Here is a 20,144-nt window from a genome sequence, read left to right on the forward strand (position 1 = left end):
AAGTCCTCATGTCCTTGCAAAGCTCTCTGCTCTATGTGACCGTCTGGCACTTGAGCTGGGCTGGCCCAGTCTGTCCCTGGCTATCCTGGGGACACCTGCTGCTGACATCCATGGTGGGTATAGCCTCTGGCTTGTTCTCTTGGCACGAACAACCCACTGGACACCTCCTCTCTTCCCAAAAGCTCTGCCGACCCGTGAAGTGTGGTTGTGACTCCGTTCAGTCCGAGACTCACGTGTAGCCCTGTGCCCCCAGCCAGGTTCTCACTGGAAACCCCCATGGGGACATGCAGGAAGCTGGGTCTCTTCCAGTACCTGCCACGTTACGTGGCATCAAGGGCTTCGGGAACATCAAGCCAAGTACTCTCTCCTGCCCCCGGCACAGTGCCCTCCCACGTACCAGAGTTCTAAATGGGGGTCGGGCACAAAAGACCCTCTGTTTTTATCTTTTTCCTCAATCTATTCAACTTCCCCCCACCCCCATCATTCTGGGACTTTAGCTGGGAGTAGGAAGGTCAGCACACCTGAGTGTGACCACCTGGGGCCCGACGTTAACCCATCTCCTTGCTGCAGTCCCTGGGCCTGCAGGAGAGGGCTCGTATCCCGTTCCCTTTAGCCTTGACCTCCCTAACCACCTTGCTGCCAGACAACGGTCCACACACAAGCAGCATCAGTGTCGCCTAGGAGCTTATTAGCAATGTAGACTCTCAAGCTCCAGCCCTGCTGAATCAGAATTTGCTTGTTAACAAGGTGCCAGGTGATTCACGTGCACATCGGAGTCAGTGGAGAGATCTGGCTCACACCCCGTCCTGGGGGCTTTCCTTCCCTGTCTCGTGTCAGACTCTGCGGCCTGGTCCTCTAGCCCGGCTCTTGCTACCGTAATGGGAGCTCAGGAAGTCTAGGAAATCCTTCTCTCTCCTGTCCCAGCCCGACTTCCACATGCCGCACACTCAAATCTCTTGCCTCGGTGCCTTGGATGTCACCAGCTGAATGGTGACTTTTTCTTTCTCTCGACATTCTTGCTGTAACAATCCTAATCCTCCTCAAGGCACACTTCTTGAATGTGGGGGTGGACGAAGAGGCAAATATACAGAACTGTGAAAGAGAAAAACACATGAACATATTTTTAAAAATATTCTCCCACTTACAACAGCTTTTGCTGACTTGAGCTCGGGGTGATGCCAGCAGGCCATGTGGAGGGTGGAGGTAAGAAGCAGAGTCCTGAGCATCAAGGGGCACAGACTACACAGATGTCATTGAGGAGGATGCTCCTTCCTCCATACAGTGTCCTCTTCACAAGGGTGCAAAGGAAAACCTCTCGCCTCGGTATCCAGAGTGGTTCAACATTTCCTGAGCAAGGAGACTGCCTTTATGTTATGGGCCTCCAGGGGATAACTACCCATTTGCCCCTTTTGCTTTGGCCACCAGGAAGCTTAGAGCCAAATTTGCTGCCCCAAAATGGTAAGTGTGTAATTATGTATAATCCTCATGTTGGACTTATCCCTGGCATCACCCTAGGTTGTCTTCTTCCTCCTTACTTTTAATATATGCATTTTATTATAACCATGTTTTTTGTTTTTTTTTTGAGACAGAGTCTCACTCTGTTGCCCAGGCTAGAGTGCCGTGGTGTCAGCCTAGCTCACAGCAACCTCGAATTCCTGGACTCAAGCGATCCTCCTGCCTCAGCCTCCCGGGTAGCTGGGACTACAGGCATGTACCACCATGCCCGGCTAATTTTTTTCTATATATTTTTCATTGTCCGGTTAATTTCTTTCTATTTTTTAGTAGAGACGGGGTCTCGCTCTTGCTCAGGCTGGTCTCGAACTCCTGAGCTCGAGCGATCCTCCTGCCTCGGCCTCCCAGAGTTCTAGGATTACAGGCGTGAGCCACCTCGCCCAGCCTAACCACATATTCTTACAAGTCACTTTAAATCTTTCCTGAAGTCAAGTGGAATAAATTTACAGGCAGGTACTGTTCTAGGTCCTTGACTAGTTTATCCTGCTTAATCTTTATTACCGTATTACTGTCTCTGTTTCACGGATGAGGAAACCGAAGTTCAGAGAGGTTAAACAAGCAAGCCAAGTGCAGGGCAGCTGCGGGATGTCTGAGGCAGGGCGGCACTTGGACCCCAGCAAGAACCACCGTCCTCAGGGCAGGCAGGCCAACAGTGCGGAGGGGGAGCAGAGGGGAGAGTTGGGTGAGCTCTGCACCGAGCCCCAAGACTCTCCGTCAAATGCATGCTCGCCGGGCAGCCAGACCCTGACTGGGAGCCTCCTTTACGTACATCCACTTCCCCCGTTGATTGACCACGAGCTTCCGAAGGATGGAGCCGGGGCCGGTGATTCTGCGACTGGAGCAGGCGAACTGCTTTGCGGGAACGTGTGAGTGCTTCAAAGGCGGGTGCCTGCCTCGGCCAAGGTCTGGGGGCCGTGGCTGTGTCCCCCACCTTGCTGGCTGATGGAGACTAGGTGGTTCCCTCAGAGGCTCAAGGTAAGGCTGCCTCCTAGAACAAACTGGGGATGAAGGTAAGGGATGACCCACGGCGACTGCCTGAAAAAGAATGAAGGGAATTTAGTGTACCAACAAGAAAGGGTTATTTTCAATTGATAAAAGCAAATTAAAGAACAGTACATGTACTAAGATCCCATATGTGTGTTTTGAATACACACACTCAGACACATACACGTTGACACACACAGACTCCGTACAGAGAGACACCTCACCCCTATCCAAACCCCCCCAAGGTCTGAAAAGAAACATCAAACACCAATTTTTTTTTTTTACCTTTTATTTTTTTTGTGAGACAGAGTCTCACTCTGTTGCCCAGGCTAGAGTGCCGTGGTGTCAGCCTAGCTCACAGCAACCTCGAACTCCTGGACTCAAGCGATCCTCCTGCCTCAGCCTCCCGGGTAGCTGGGACTACAGGCATGTACCACCATGCCCGGCTAATTTTTTCTATATATATTTTTAGTTGTCCGGCTAATTTCTTTCTATTTTTTTAGTAGAGATGGGGTCTCACTCTTGCTCAAGCAGGTCTCAAACTCCTGACCTCAGCGATCCTCCCGTCTGGGCCTCCCAGAGTGCTAGGATTACAGGCGTGAGCCACCGCGCCTGGCCCAAACACCAAATTATTAACAGCTACACTGGAGAGACAGACAGAAAGTGGGATTATGGGCAAGGGAGCATTTACTTTTTATTTTTCACTATATATTTCCATATTGTTAGAATTTTTTACAATAATGTTACCACTTCATAATTTAAAGAAAGACTAATTTTTTTTTCATGTAGTGAATAAAATCAGCCGTTGTGAACATTTTCCTGTGAATGTGTGACTGAGATTACAGAACACTCGGTTGATCAAGCCAGCCAGCGTGTTGTCTCAGAGACAGTTGGGGTGGGGATTTATTTCCTGGCTGGGGGGTCGTGGGAGTGGAGTGATGGTCAGCCTGGGGTGTCCGGGATTTCAGCAGCTTGAGGAGAGCTGTGAGTCACAGAGCCATTGCTGCGGTCCTGGTGTCAGAAATGTAAGCCAGGAGCCTGGAGGTGAGCAAGGTGCCCTGGTGGCCCTCATCCTCTGACCTCTGCTCTTCCCCAGGTGGGTGGGCGGGGGAGGGGTCAGGGAAGCCTCTGGGGGGGGGGGCTGGCTGCATCCCCCTTGCTGTGAAACCCACCAATCCAACATGGATCCCTATTTTCCCAGCCAGCAAGACACGACCAACAGTAATCCTTTCTTGCTGGTACATATGATTCACTTCGTTCTCTTTTCAACAGCTGCCTTGTGTCACCTCTTGCATCCATCCCCAGCCCAGCCTAGGAGGGCAACCTCAGTCTCTCAGGGCAGCAGCTTCCTAAGGGAAAGGGCTTCGTCCTGGAAGGAGGAGGGTCCTCCAGCAACGAAACATACTCCAGGGAAGGGCAGGTCTGAGTGAGGTGGCCCTGGGGGACCTGGGCACAGTGCCTGGGCTTTCGAGGAAATGGAAAGCCGCGCCGTAGACCACGCTGAGCAAGGGGGCATGGGGTCCTACTGGAGTCACTTGCAACCTCCCCCCAGTCCCACCCGGCCTTCCACCACGCTAAGCCATCTCTCCTGCATGCGGAGCTGGAAGGCCACTGTCCCCAAGCCTGCTGGCTCTGCATGCGGCTTCCTCAGTCATTCCGGAGTCTTGGGTAAAGCCGTGGATTTTCACCCTTGACCCGTCGCTGCGGGGAACTAGATGGTTCAGGGAGCAAAGCCCGCCCCTTGCTGCCTTGTGGGGACAGGCAGTGAAGGGTCAAAGTCAAGAGCATGAGCTTTGGAACTGTGATTCAGAGTCTGTCTCCGCGTGTAAAAGGTGACACGAATGACACCTCCTTGACAGGGGTGCCGTGGGGAGAGCAGGCGCTTGCTCAGCGCCGGCCGTGTGACCGCGCGCAGGGACAGGCGGGGGCTCGGCCGGCGGCGCTGACAGCGCCACAGCGCCACCGTGTGGTCCCGCCGGTCACAACAGCCGGGGAGTCGAATTCAAGTCCAGGGGCCTTTTTCAAACGCCTGTGCGCTGGGTGACCCTCATTATTGTTTCAACAGTTAAACTCTGTAATGGCGAGTACGGCGCTGGTGTCCGGCGGAACATCTTAGAAAGATGCAAAGCGATGCGGAAGAAACACCATTTGGAGAACCGACTTCTTATGGGCCCATCTAAGGGATGCCCTCCTAACCCACCACCACTGCCCGGACTCCCCGCACCAGCTTGCTCTCCCCTTCCCTTTTCTCCTCCACCCCCATCTCCACCCTAACCTCCCACTGGTAGCTGCACCCCGAATTACCCCCTCCTCTAAAATCGCAAGCCTGCCTTCCCTGCTCCTCCGGCCTGCGGGGTCCTCAGCTGTTTACTGTCTTGCCCATTTGAATGGTCAGTAAGGGCAGGGATTAGCACCTTAGACAGTGCCCGGCTCATAGTAGGTGCTCACTAATTGATTGTTGATTGAATCAAAGAACGAATGAAAATAAAGGCGGAATCTGGGATGGGGAAAATCAGAGAACCTACTCAGCACGCCCCACATTTCAAAATGAAAACTGTGCGAAGGTAGAAAAGGAGTTGCCGAATGGAAAGGGTGGTTTCACAGGCGAGTGACAGTGCAGCCACACGGGACCCTGCACGTAGAAGGATCTGGCATTCAGAAGGGCCCCACACCTGGGGCCTAATGCTCTGTGGTTGCAGTCTTGAAATTCTTAATAATTCTATCTGTGAATTTGTGTTTTGTAGGTGAAGTCCGATGGGACAATGGAGCGTGCATGGGGGACTTAGAGCTTCTACATGGTATTGCTCTTTCGAAATTCTTCTATGATTTGATATACCTGACAGGAGCATTCCCTATTAAATTTACCCATCTTCTGTGCCATGCTTCTCATGTTGTTTGGGGTATGTGCAAATCCCTTCCACGTGCCCTCATATATAGACCTCAAATTTGGTAGAAAAAATACTGCTGATGAAAAAAAAATTACTGGTGATCAAATAGCAACACCGTTGCTTAATTGCCTTTTTATCTTACCACGCACATACTTATTTTCAAACCAGTCAGTAACTTTGCTGGCTTCTTCAGGCAAATGTGACTTTAATTCATTAAAAGCTCCTGGAATGTCACCTGCTGGAAGGAATGCCAATGCAGGCAAATGACGCATTTTAAGCTGAAGTGTTTATTGCTACCATATCTAATGATCAATCCACTCATCTGAATTTTCTGCCAAATGCATCCGGCCGAATGAAAAAAACAATTTGTAACACCTTGAAGTTCTCTTCTAGAAGCCTTGATCACACCTAATTCCAAATCTGTCACTATGGTTTGGGGATTCAATTGAAACCCATTTTCTTCTGCAAAGTCCACCAAATCTTCAAATAAGCATTTATAAAGTGCTTCACTTTTTCCAGCCATTAATACATAAATGAGTGGGTAAGTCCTAGAATTTCTGAATTGTATGTGTTTGATGAAAACCAGTGGAGACAGTTTGAAAGTGCCGTCCATTAGCCGAAGTGAAGCTTGCACTAGCTTTTCTCCGTTAGATTTAGTGGTAAATGTAAGAAGTCTATCTTCTTCAACAGTCAAATCCCTAATCAAGAATAGTTCATCATTTGATGTGCTTTATAACACTGGAGGAACCTCAATATCGGCAAGTGTCTTTGGTTCAGGAAATCACTGAGCATGCTGAATTCTTTTTATTCTCTGATGAAGGGCATTTTTTTGAAGACAAGCATGGCGCTATGTGAAGGGGTAGAAGTTGTACATCAGTGGTCCCAACATTTTTGGTGCCAGGGACTGGTTTCATGGAAGACAAGGCTGGGGGTAGGGTGATGATTTGGGGATGATTCAAATGTATTACATTTATTGTGCACTTTATATAATGAAATAACGGTACAACTCACCATAATGCAGAACCTAATGCTGACGCTGATCTGGCAGGAGGCGGGGCTCGGGCAGTGATGCGAGTGATGGGGAGCAGCTGTAAATACAGACGACACTTGGCTCACTCACCAGCTGCTCACCTCCTGCTGTGTGGCCTGGTTCCTTACAGGCCACAGCCCAGTACCGGTGCATAGCCCAGGAATTGGGGACCACAGCCGTACATGATTCAATCATCTGGCAGGGAAGATTTCTTGTATTTTTCACGTACATTTTCATTTCCATGATCTTTGAAACACTTTAAACATTGAAGGCAGATCTTCCCCACGTAGTCTACTCAGACTCCCACGTGAATTTCCCCTAGAAACACTCTCACAGACACACCCAACATAATGCTTTGCCAGGGTTTCTAGTTATTCCTTAATCCAGTCAAGTTGACACCTAAAATTAAATCCACAAGTCCACCCCTTGTCAACTTGGCACCAATATACATCTCCTTAAACCATACTTAATTTCCAAATAAAGAAAATAACAAGGTAATAATTCCGCCTAACGTTATGCAACTAACATGATGCAACTTTCCTGTGTACGAGTGAAAATGCACTAATCCCTTCCCCAGAATTCAGCTTTCAGGATTTAGGATTTTAATCTTTCAGGATTATGATTTTGGAGATTTTAGATGTTAGGGATTTTGATCTTTCAGGATTTCAACATTTGGGATAGTGTCTTTTGGGATGATTGAAACCCATTGTCATTTTATTGCTGGTGATGCCCTGCACATTGTAGGATGTTTAGTAGCGTCCCTGGATTGTGCCCACTAGCAGCCAGTAGCATCCCCCCCATCATGATAATAAAAAACATCTCCAGACATTGCCAAATGTCCCCTGAGGAGTAACATCACCCAGTTAAGGACCACTGGCTCATGTGGATTAACGAGATGGGTGGTAAAGCACCACACAGTTTAAGAGCAGAATACCGCTCTCTTGAGCATCAGATCCATGTTTTTTTCCCTAGCCTACAATGAACACCTACAACTGAGAGACCAACAAATGCAAGAGATGTAAATACAAGAAAACTAAAGAATTATTTTATTTAGTGGGAAGGAAGTAGATAAACGACAGCCAGCTCATATACTATTAAATAGAATAAGATGAAAAAAAGAATATAGACATCACTGTGATGAAGTTTTACAAAGCTAATAGATTTGGACTACAGAGCAATGGAATATTTATAAGCAAGATGTCATGGTATTAGTGACCAATTTGTATCCAATTAGGTTTTCTAAGGTCAAGAACATTTAAAACCTCAGACTTAAGTTTTTTAAATCTAGATATGACAATTGCAAGCACACCACTTAGTCACTTAAAACCTTTCAGTAAGTGCTACTCCTGGGTAATTATTCTTTCCTAACATTATTTTTTCTCCCAAGATTTAGAATGTCACATCTCATGTTTCTAGCAGTAATCACACACAGGATTAAAAGCCCAATCAGCCAAGAAAATATCATTCTTTCTAAAAAGAGTTCTTAAAAGAAAGAAAAATTAAAGGTGTGAATATTTTGTATAACTATTACTGAAGAACAGCAAAAGAAATTCCAAAATTATCACGCTTACTATACAAAAAGGCATGGCTCATGGAACCAAGTATATAAAGCTACAGCAGTTGAATATTAATCTTTAAAGGGTGGTTGTATTAAATACCGCACACAGCTCTGTCTCTCTCTGCTAGGGCTAGCGCATGCCCAGGATCTGTCTGCTTTTTAGTTGATAATTTTTTTCAATATCTGACAGGGCTTGAGCCCGCAGCTGAGCAGCATGAAGCCTTTTCTTCAGGTCCTTGCACTTGGACTTGGAGGTGAGATGCCTCTCAGAAGTCTCACTCCTCATGATGTTCTCTTTACTTTCTGCACTGAAATGAACTTTCTTCTTAATTACTGAGGATGGAAGATCAAGAAGTTCTTTAAAAAGAAAAAAAAAAGGGTTTCGAGTTACTTTAACGGAAGTTCAATTCCTTCATACTTACCAAAAAATATTTGCTCTTAAGAAGTTCACATTTGAAATTTATTAATAGGTACTTGTCTTATTTTCTCTGGGATAGGAGGTTAGGGGCATGAGGCTGGCAGAAATCAGTCTTTTAATCCACAGCACTGAAAAAAATAATCCTGGAATGTGCCAAAAATCAAGGAACATGTTTTATTCTCTTGACAATCAATTTTTCTCTTAAGGTTAAATGCATTGGGGATTATGAACCACAATATAAAACTTCCATGCTCATTGTCTCTACCCTGCTCATTGTCTCTACCCTGGAAAATAAATCCATGCTCATTGTCTCTACCCTGGAAAATAAGTGCCTTTCCATGTAGAACATATTACTTCCAGGAAAGTATAGGGGCAGTTCTTTCTCATCGAGAACACTTACAATTTTGGGAACATTTAGTTCAAAGCAGCTGAATTGACCAGAAACTTGTTTCAGAAAGAACCATACCTGGACTACTCGCCAGAGACAGGAACTTCTGTTCCTTTAGCAAGCTGTAATTCTTCAACAGATTTTCTGCTCTAACCAGTTTGTCTTCTGCTAGTCTCTCACGAACACAAAGCTCACGTTCCTTCTCTTTAAAAAGGGAATGGAAAAAAAGAAAAACAATCAACAAGTAACTCTGACTATAAAACAATTTACATTTGGTAATCTTATAACTTTTTCTTATCACAAAGACTAGCATGCCTGACCACTGATCAGCAATGTTTTGTGAAAGGATTCTTCCTATACACCTCAGTCAACCTGATTGTGCTAGTTTTTGATTCAGCATTTTAATAGGTTGTATGCTATCTTAGGTTTTCTTATAAAGACTTGTTTAAACACAAGCACAAAGTTAGCTTCAAAATTTGGTCATACTGTGTGGAAGTAACTCATTTGGGAAAACACAAACCTAAAGCCATCTCTGCTCTCCATTGAGGACAGGCAACAGTTAATTTTCAGGGTGTGGCCTGGCCTCACAGTACAAAATCTCCTTCTGGTTCAATGATAGCACCCAAATAGAAGGAAAAAAACCCACAAGTTAGTTAGGGGAGGTAGTTCTTTAGATTAGTAACAATGGCTACCGTTTATTCATGGCCCAGAATTCAGAAAGTATTCAGATTTCAGTTGCTGTGTGAAATTACAAAACACTGGGGAAAGTTTTTAGAAAAACTTTTTTTCTCATTTTTGTTTTTTTGTCTTTACAGAATTCCTTTGACTGAAGACCCAGAAAAAGCTTTCCAGGTAAGCATAGGTTCTACCTATACAGTAAACATATCTCATAGGATTATATGATATTTCATTATCAGTAGGAGGTAAAACATGAACAAATTCATTGAATGCTTTATGAGCATATTTAAATTGAAAAAATTTAAAGTGTGCATTGTGTGTAAAGCTGCAGAAGTGAAATCAAATGAGTCAAGAGGGTGGCAGGAGAAGACACAGCCCCCTCTCTCAGCTCCTAAAGCTAAAATGAAGAGCCTCACTGCTGTTGCTATCTTGCATAATCCTAAAACCTTGGTAGCGGCTCTCATCTTAGCGGAGTAGACAGACGTTCAGCATCAAAAACTAATTAGCACCTAATCAGTTAATACTCATCAAGTCAATGTTAATATCCAACAGAATATTATTATTATTATTATTTGTTTTAAGGGTCTCGCTCTGTCACCCAGGCTAGAGTACAGTGGCATAATGTCACAGCTCACTGCAACCTTGAACTCCTGGGTTCAAGCAGTCTTCCTGCTTCACCCTCCCAAGTAGCTGGGACTACAGGCTCGAGTTACTATGCCTGGCTAATATTTTTTCAAATTTCTCATAGAGACAGGGTCTCGCTCTGTTGCCCAAGTTGGCCTAGAACTCCTGGCCTCAAGCAATCCTCCCACCTCAGCCTCCCAAAGTGCTGAGATTACAGGCATAGGCCACCGTGCTCAGCCAGAGTTTTACAAACCTAAAATATCTTATACCTATTTTCTCTATTGAATTGCCCGAACATATCTAGTTCTACATACCATAGGGTTTTAAACCTGGCATTGTGTTGGAGCAGCCATTTCAGAAGATAAAATTTATGGGTTTTAGTATGGAAGCCAGCATTTTTTTTTTTTTTTTTAAGAGACAGGGTTTTGCTTTGTCGCCCAGACTGGAGTACAGTGGTGTAATAACCACTGCGCTCAAATGATCCTTGTGCCTCAGCTTCCTGAGTAGTTAGAATCACAGGTGCACACCACCATGCCTGGCTAACTTTTTAAAGTTTTTGTACAGACAGGGTCTCCCTATATTGTCCAGGGTGGTCCCAAACTCCTGGGCTCAAGTGATTCTCTCCCCTTGGCCTCCCAAAGTGCTAGATTATAGGTGTAAGCCACAGTGCCCAGCCTAGGCAGAAAATTTTAAGACCTTCCTTTATAGTGGAAAAACTTTAGGGTATTTATATTAAAGATGAGAAAGCAAAAAGTAACTTTACAGTAAAGAATAAAATAGATATTGTGTAGGGGCAATCACAGTTAATGTCCAATAAAAATGTAATGACTAGCAACTGATCTCAGAGAAAGAAGTCCAACATGAAGGTACCAGCACGTTGATTATTTAGTCTACAATACATATTTTGATTTAATAACACCTACACATATAAAATATTGTGTTCAAATAGATATTCACACACATCAAAATAACCCACTGTAGCTCTCCTTTGCTTTGAGCCCCATTCAGACTTACGCTCCAATATTTCTTCTCTGGCTTTGAGGGCTCGCTCTCGCTCCTGTAACTGAATTTCCTTTAGTTTCAGCTCACTCAATACATGGCTGGAATCCTGCAACTTTTCTGGCTCTCCTAATCGTCGCCCTCTTCTTTCATGATTTCTTCTTTGCTCTTCTGCAACCAAGTCTGCTATCAAAGGGTTCTCAAGAATTTCTTCAACAGAAGGTCGATGGTAATCCTGGGAAAAAATACTCGGTGTTTTAGTCAGATTACATAACAGAGTAGTCATCCTAAGAGAGCAGTCACAATAAAAAGGGCACATATGTACATATATTTCCAAGGCAAAAGAAAGGATTCCTTTATGGATAGGTCTTAAATGTCTAGAAAAATAAGTTCACTGGTGGTTTTAACTCATGAGGTACTGGGCCAACAAGGTAATGCAGATTTTAACTTGCCACTTTCTCCTTTCATATTTTCACCTTTCTAAAAGGCTCAGCTCCTGAAGTCCTTTGGCATGTCCTGTGGGGGTGTTTGGTAGCATTGCGAGCGACTGTTTTAGGGGAAGTACTTTCCTTGCATCACTAAACTACATTAAGCAGGATATTCTCTCACCATCCTTCAATGCTGCTACTTCACCTGCATCCTTCTTTGTGACCCTACATCATTTTCCTTCTGCTCTTACATCAGCCTGATCCCCAGAACATCTCCCTACCCATCCCATGGCTGCAGTTTATCCACGTAATCTTTTTACTCAAGTTATTTTCTCTCTATTCTTTTTGACTGTCCCCTGTGGCCTCTAATCTCTCAATTAGAGCTAGAGGCAGACTAATAAAGTCTTACTTCTGGCCCCTTCCCTTACCACCTGCCACTTTGAGGTAGGCAAGGACAGGGGGAACTGAGGATTTGGATTCTTTTTACAATCTTTCCTTGCTACCAACCATCTGTTAGCGTGGCAGAGAGTGGGAAGAGAAATAAAGAAAGCACAGAAGGTAGGCCAGCAAGGATGTGCAATTTGCCAAATTTACATATGTTTTCACTTGTGTTAACAGAGTATATTTAGCTAAGAAAGCATATTTAATGTTTCTTCAGTCTCCATTGCTCTATGAGAGAGGATATATACTCCAGAATTTAACTGAGCACTAGAATCAGACAATACATAATCCTATCCTTACCTTTAAATTTAACATCCTCGTAATAATTTCATTCAATTCATCAGAGTAACGGTATGGAATCCGCCTGAATTTGCCTTCTCTGATCTTCCCAGCTAGTTCTTTCTGGTTAAAAGCTGTAAATGGAGGCCTGGGATTTAAAGAAAAAAAAAAAAAGGAGGAAGAAGAAGAAATTTTCAAATTTTAAAAATGAAAATATATAATAGGAACCAAATCAAAAGCATAAGTTTAAGCTCCAGTTTGTATTTATGTTTCTACTGGGATTTTCCTCCATAGCAAAGTTTCCCAACACTGGCACTATTGCCATCGGAGTCATAGAATTCTTTTTCGTGGGAAGCTGTCCTGTGCCCTGCAGGATATTTTGCAGCCTCCCTCCCTCTACCCACTACATGCCAGGAGCTCTCCCTAGTTGTGACAACTAAAAATGTCTCCAGACATTGTCAAATGTCCCATGAGGAGCAAAATTGCTTCTCCCCATCCACGGTTGAGAAACACTGCCCTACAGAATAGCTTGGAAGGGGAAAAAAATAAAAAGGAGAAAACAGAGAAATAGTTGGAGCTCCTTCCTATTCTCCAGATCCCCAGACCTCTCCCCTTGGTCTTTGTTTTATTTCTTCCATATCTTTACAGCAGCTTTACTTTACCTGCCTAACTTATGTGCTTTCTCCTTGAACTAAGCCTCAGGCTAACAGGAGAGCACCAAACCAGTCAAGATACTTGAACAGTCAAATCGCAGCCTCAGGGGTTATATTTTTAATTTGTAAACAGTTTTTTTTAACCTATCTACCTTAATTTTAACCCAAGTTATAATTCTTTCAGACTTGAATATGCTTTCATTAGCATGAATGCTAATAAAGCTGAACCCAGTGAAATGTAACAAATAGTGCGAACCTTAGACTAGGAATCTGTCTTTATCATACTTACATTAATGCACATAATTCATACAGCAAACAACCCAGTGACCAGATATCTGATTTCTCATTGTAGGACATGCGACTGATTTGTTCCTAAATGGGGGGGAAAAGGTAAGAAAGTGGAAGGAGTTAAGAGAAACAAAAATGGAACCTCAAAGGTTTTAGCCTCTACTTTATCTTCAAATTTATAATGGAAAAAAGGCAATGATCTTCTCCCAATATACTTTGTCATATATAATTCATTCACTTATTTTTCATTCACAAATGAAAGTGCTTGCTATAGGCTGCACACTAACAATTCGAGGGTGAATATGAGAGACCTCTACCCTCAAGGCACTCATAATCAAGAAATAACATTTTAAAGGAACCAGAAAATTCTAGAATAACCAAAATATATATATCTAGCCCACATTTAAATGGATACAGAAATAGCTAATGGAATTACCCATTTATTTTTTTTTAGTCCACTGTATAAATCACAGCAGTAACTAATATCATTATTACCGATTTTAATTATTTGCCTTTCTTCCACACCCACGGTAACAATAGGCTACCAAAGTTCTTATTCTCAACAGAGGGAATAGAGGCAAGTACCGCCAAAATCTCCAGGTGGCTGGTTATTGTTTTAAAGTTGAACAGGTGACACTGTTGACAATTAATACCTTAGGGAAGCTGAACTGATCTAATTACAAGGGCAGTAGGGAAAAGGAAAAAAAGAATCACACAGGTTTCAAATTTTCCAAGAATCACTTCTGGATAATTTTCCTTTATTTAAGAGCTTTCTATTTGGAATTTGATACAGTGAGAAAATACCACTGTTCTGGCCATGTCTAATCTTAGTCAAAAACAAAATCATTAGTTTACAAAGGTTTATACTGCAGTTCAGATCTGTTAACATAATTTATAAAGATTTGGAAAATCCTAGAAATGTGAACTACTAAAAAAACAAATACTTCTCTATCTATTCAGATTTCATTCACTAACACATTGGTGCTATCACTATTGACTCAAGCTTTTTAAAAGCCATCAGGCAATATCCAATGCCATCCACAAACTCTTCATGCCCTTTACCTCGGCAATTTCATCTTATGAGCTACACTCTAAGAAAATAACCAAAAAGGAAGAAAAAATTCATACAAAGATGCAAAGCAGTGCTCCTTATAATGATGAGAAATTTTGGAACAAATACCCAGCAATAGAGAAAAGGGATAAAGACTAAAGTGGGTGGACTCTGCAGAGGCATTCAGGAAAAAGCAACCAAAAAAGAACATGTACAAAAAGTTAACACTGTAAAAATATGTTATCTGAAGTAAGCAAGCTTCCTGAGCCCTGAATCTCCACCTATAAGAATCAGCTAGAGTCCATTAAAATGCAAGGTCCAAAATAAAAGTCTGGGGTGGGGCGGGGGAAGGCAGAGTCCAAAGACCTGCCTAGAGATCCAAATTCAATGGATTTGGGTTTGGAGCCCAGGACTCTGCATTTCAAACAAACACTCCAACTGAGTCTGGTGCAGGGTGGCCATGACCTATGGTTTGGGAAACGCTGCTTTTGAGGGCAGAGACAAAACTCATTTCATCTTTGCAATCCCAGAGCCTAATACATGGTAGTCGTTCAATAAACATTTGAATTGAATTGCTGATATAGAGGAGTTTAATGGTCTGGTGGCCCATTTGGAAAAAATATAAACATAAAATGAAACAATATTGTTAATTCTTGGCTACAGGATATTACTAACAAACAAACAAACAAACAAACAAACAAACAAACAAACAGCAACTCAATTTCCCTGCATCCAAATGCTTAGTGTTAAGATATTAAAAAAGTATCTAAATTCTGAGATACTTACAGGAGACATATAATAAGGTGTGCCAACAAATGTTTTTGCAAAACTTGTATCGTGGTTTAATATTCTAGCTAGACCAAAATCTCCAAGCTTGACATTTTGCTTGCCATCCAGGAAAACATTGGCTGGTTTCAGATCCCGATGCAACACAGTATGACCACCGTCACTTCGCCGGTGACATTCCTTTAGGGCCAGAGTTAACTGAGTCATCACTCGAAGAACAAACTCTTCATCTAAGTATTGTCTGAAACCAAAGCAGTTATATAACACATAACTTCTAAATAAAATCATTACAAAGATGGGATGGTATATCTAGTATACAAATAAGGAAATAAATTATTTTGATATGAAATATAGGTGTTGATTCACCAGGGATTTTCTTTTCTTTTCTTTTCTTTTTGAGACAGAGTCTCCCTCTGTTGCCCAGGCTAGAGTGCTGTGGCATCAGCCTAGCTCACAGCAACCTCAAACTCCTGGGCTCAAGCAGTCCTACTGCCTCAGCCTCCCAAGTAGCTGGGACTACAGGCATGTGCCACCATGCCCGGCTAATTTTTCTCTATATATTTTTAGTTGTCCAGCCAATTTCTTTCTATTTTTTTAGTAGAGACGGGGTCTTACTTTTGCTCAGGCTGGTCTCGAACTCCTGACCTCAGCGATCCTCCCGCCTCGGCCTCCCAGAGTGCTAGGATTACAGGCATGAGCCACCGCGCCCGGCCTACCAGGAATTTTCTAAAGTACTGTGGACCTACCAAACAAATACAAGTACGCTCTTCCACATTACTAAGTACTTTGTCTCTGATCCTAAAGCAAGATGCTTAACAGAAACGAAACTAGACCCATTTTCAGCTTACATTTAAAAGATTACATTTACCTTTCCTTGGTTCCCTTAGTAATGACACTAGCCAGATCCCCTCCTTCACAATATTCCATTACAATGTACAGTGTTGTGTTGGTTCGATCAATAATTCTATCATAGTAATGAACGATGTTTGGATGTTTCAGTTCACGAAGCAAATTCACTTCAGAAACAAGCATCTGTTTCTCAGCTTCTGTCATGGAGCCATAGTCAAGTTCTTTCCAAACTAATATCTGAAATAAGAATTTCCAAGGTATGAATCAACTTGTTATGCTCAAAGAATGAAAATTCCAAAATTCTAAAAATCACCTCCTGTTTAAACATATTTTACAATTAAAGTCATTATCATCTAATTTAGTTTGACAAACTTAAGGAGCCCTGAGTGTATTCCATCATCTTCCTCTAATTTTTAGCAGTAAATGATGCTGTGGGAAGGGGTGGGGCACACGAGTCCTTCCCCAAACCCTACCCTCAGTTGCTTGGTGGGAGGTTGGCAAAAAGGTACTTTGGTCAAAACTGGAGTAGAGATGGTTAAAGTCCCTGACCATTCCAATGGGTCATGCTTTGCCAGGACGAGAGACCTCAGTAAAGATCCCTTCAGCCCCAGCCAGGCAGTTTCCTCTCCAGTGTTTCTTTCTATAAAAGATCTGCCTACACACATTGGGAAACAGGAATTCAATAATCCGAATAATGGGTATTTTACGACAGCTCTAACTGCAGATACAAAGCTTCAGGTTCTGGTGTTCCTGCACCTCTCTCGTGTCTGAGAGGGCCACTCTTGTTGAAGAATAGCGAAGGAGTTTAGCCACCTGTCACAAACGACAGGCCCTTAGCAAGTCAAATCAGGAGAAAGAGAGAAAATGGGAGAGAAACGGAAGGAGATGGGGAAAAAATATATATATCAAAAGACGAAGCCTCCCATCCCTCGAGCGACCCAGGACAGGCTGTCAGACGCACGAGCTGGGGAGACGGCTGGGACTTCCGGGCACCCGTTCCCGCAGGCCTGTCGGTTCCCTTGGGCGGTGCAGGGCGCTCGCCCCCGGGCTGACAAACCTAAGCAGGGGCGGAGACAGGCAAGGGGCCCACGCTAACCTTGCCGTCGCTCTTCCTCCGGATCTTCTGACAGCGGCCATAAGAGCCCGTGCCGATGGTGTACAGCACTTCATAGTCCTCCACCCGGGACGGCATGGCCAGGCCCGCCGCCGGACTCGCGCTGCCTCCCCAGGTCGCGCCGCAGAGCTCCGGGCAAGGTCCGGGGAGAGCCCCCAAGCCGCGCAGACCCGCCGCCCCGGCCTCCGGCCCGGTTCAACCGTCGCGGGCCTGGCCTAGCAGTCTATTGGCAGGCGGTGAGCCCGCTTCGCCTCTCTGATTGGCTAAGAGGAACACCACCCCCTAGGCATCTCGGGAAAAGTGTGTCGCTAGGCAACCGCGTAAGCGTCATTGTCGGCGTCTGTGGTCAACCTCTAGGGAGAAGGAGGCAGAACTAAACCAAAGGGAGGGCGGGAGAACGGACGCGGTAGCAGGCAGGCCTCGGCAAGTCTAATCGCTGGATGAGGTCGCCAAGGTAACCGAGCTCCAGGGACCTCTGTTCAGCCTCCTTTGCACACCGCCTCAACCAATTGCCTTCTGACCTTTGCACTCTGACCCCTCGCACTACCCACTCTCCTCTGCACGACGCCCTGCTCGCTCAGGTTCCGGTGCCCTGAACCTGGGCGGGGCCGCGCTGAAATTGGCGAAATTTGAGTACCGATGAGAAATACGGCGCGTCTCCCAAGGAGCGCGTACTGTGGTGCCAGGGCTGTACTAAGCACTTTACGTGCATTATCTCGTCTATTTCTCAACACAAACCTATAAAGTAGGAATGCGGGTTATTACTATTTCCCAGGAGGAAACGGAAGCACAGAAAGCGCAAATCATTTGCTTTAGGTCCAACAGCCAAGAGGAGAATCAAGGCAAAAATAGTGGATACTCATAGTAACGATTTAAACTTTACATATTTCCTTAGGGAGTAGTCATCATAGACTGTATTTCTTTTTGTTGTTGTTGAGACAGAGGCTCGCACTGTTGCCTGGGCTAGGGTGCAGTGGCGTCATCATAGCTCACTGCAACCTCAAATTCCTGGGCTCAAAGGATCTTCCTGCCTCAGCCTCCTGAGTAGCTAGGACTCTAGGTGCATGCCACCATGCCTGGCTAATTTTTCTATTTTTTGTAGAAACGGAGGTCTCCCTATGTTGCTCAGGCTGGTCTGGAACTCCTGGGCTCTAATGATCCTCCCTCCTGCCTTGGCCTTCCAATGTGCTGAGATTACAGGTGTGAGCCACTGCAAGCGGCCCAATTTTCTTTAAATATCTGTTCAGTGTGGGATTGAAAGGAACCTGATTTTCTATTAGTAAGAATTACAAACCTCTTTGTGTTAAAAAAAAAAAAAAAGAATTTATTACATGCACTGAATATAATGTAAGATGATTGGAATTGCCAGCCAGGAGAATTTTTAAATTAACATTCAAGGGCATTGTCTGACCTCAAGGGGATAGGACCAATTTAGGTTTCAAAAGTTATGTAATGCACTACAAGTGACTGAGTTAATGGGCATCCTATTTTATTTTAGTGCTTCTTACAGATTGGTATCTGGGGGAGCTTGCTGTGGTTTGAATGTGTCTCCCAAAGTTCATATGTTGGAAACTTAATCCTCAATGAACAGTGTTGACAGGTGGGACCTTTAAGAAGTGATTCGGTCATAAGGGCTCTGCCTCACGGAGGGATTAATATCCTTATCACAGGAGTGGGTTCGTTCTCACCACAGTTGGTTGGTTATAAAATTGAGTTCAGCCTTCTCTTGCTGTTTCTCTCACCATATGATGCCTTCCACCATGTTATGACCTGCAAAAAGGCCGTTGCCAGATGTTACCCCTTGATCTTTCCAGCCTCCAGAACAATGGGCCAAATAAACGTCTATGGTTTATAAATTACCCAGTCCGTGGTATTCTGTTATAGCAACACAGGACAGACCAAGACAGAGCTCTTTGGCCGTCCTGCCCTAAATCCAGTCCTGCCCCTCTCTCTGGCTGCTCTTCTGCTGTTACTCCTTGCCCTGCCACAGCCAGTGCACTTTCTCAGCGCCTCACCACCACTACCACCACTTTGCACCTGTCATCCCATTTGTTGGGAAAGCCGTTTGCCCCACTCCCTTACCCACCGCCCCACCCCAACATATCTGTCCAGAGGACACAACTTGTCCTCCCAGATTCAATTCCAACTTTCTCCCCTCTACTCTGAGAATCCTCTCTAGCACATGTGGACAGTCAATTCCTCCATCTACAGTGTTCAAAGATCACTTTGTACATGAATCAATACTTGTTATTTATCATTATTTGTTTAAGTGAGTCTCACAATAGTTGAACTCCAAGCTCTTTGTAGCCGGCACAAGTCCTATAATAGAAGAGGCATGAAATAAAACTTTGTTAAATGAAAATCTGAGAAAGCCACTTATTAATATAAAAATTATGCAAGGATTTGGAGTGAACCCTCAAGTACTCAGTTTTGAAATGCTTGCATCTCTATGGCAGAGACTACATATCTGAGGAGGAGCTATCCCAGGAATATGGAGAGGAGCTCCCAGGCACATGTGTTCTTTCAACAAATATTTATTGGGTATGTATATGGACCAGGTATAATGATAGCCATTGATATGCTGGGTGTTCACTTAAAAAGAGACAATGGAGGTACAAGGACAGTAATAAAGAAAAGTGTAGCATAGGCAGGTGTGACAAACCTATTGATTGGCCAGAGTCAGCCCACATGACAAGGGGGAAGGCAGGACAGCCCAGCAGAGACCACTCGACACCAGAATAGAGACAGACACTGGGGGCTGAGGAGCATGTGGGAGCCAACCAGGGACAGGTTACAGGAAACAGCCCTTCCCCCATCACTTCCTCCCTCCTTCCTTCATATTCCATCCATTCTTTAAAACCCAGCTCATGCCCAATTTCTTCCCTGAAATGTTCCCTGACTTCAGCCCACTCTGATCTCCTAATTACTCCCAAGAGTAATCAACTGTGCTCTTTACACATTTAAAATTATGCTAAGCTATGTCACTAGCTTCTCATGTGTATCTATCTTATCAGCCTTATTAAATCGAAAATTCGTCCTTCACCAAATATAACTGGAGGCCCGGCCAGGTGCCAGATGTGTCACTGCAATGAGTAGGACGAACATACAGTCCTGGAGGTGGTGGAGAGAGAGGTGGCATAAGTACACAGAGAAATTCCACCATGACTGATTGCAGA

At 44.3% G+C, this 20,144-nt stretch overlaps 1 protein-coding gene across 1 annotated transcript; it reads right to left on the minus strand.

The window, feature by feature from the left end:
* Nucleotides 1-7,437: 7,437 nt before the first annotated feature.
* On the minus strand, nucleotides 7,438-17,188 carry NEK2 (NIMA related kinase 2). The gene is made up of 8 exons (XM_045536453.1): nucleotides 16,951-17,188; nucleotides 15,874-16,091; nucleotides 15,006-15,246; nucleotides 13,170-13,252; nucleotides 12,249-12,375; nucleotides 11,095-11,314; nucleotides 8,857-8,982; nucleotides 7,438-8,329 (listed from the first exon to the last, which is right to left on the minus strand). Exons 1-8 carry the CDS (start codon nucleotides 17,044-17,046, stop codon nucleotides 8,103-8,105), a joined length of 1,338 nt encoding a protein of 445 aa, XP_045392409.1. The 5' UTR covers nucleotides 17,047-17,188; the 3' UTR covers nucleotides 7,438-8,102.
* Nucleotides 17,189-20,144: the final 2,956 nt, after the last annotated feature.

Source organism: Lemur catta, chromosome 23 (assembly GCF_020740605.2).
Source record: "Lemur catta isolate mLemCat1 chromosome 23, mLemCat1.pri, whole genome shotgun sequence".
NCBI lineage: Eukaryota > Metazoa > Chordata > Mammalia > Primates > Lemuridae > Lemur > Lemur catta.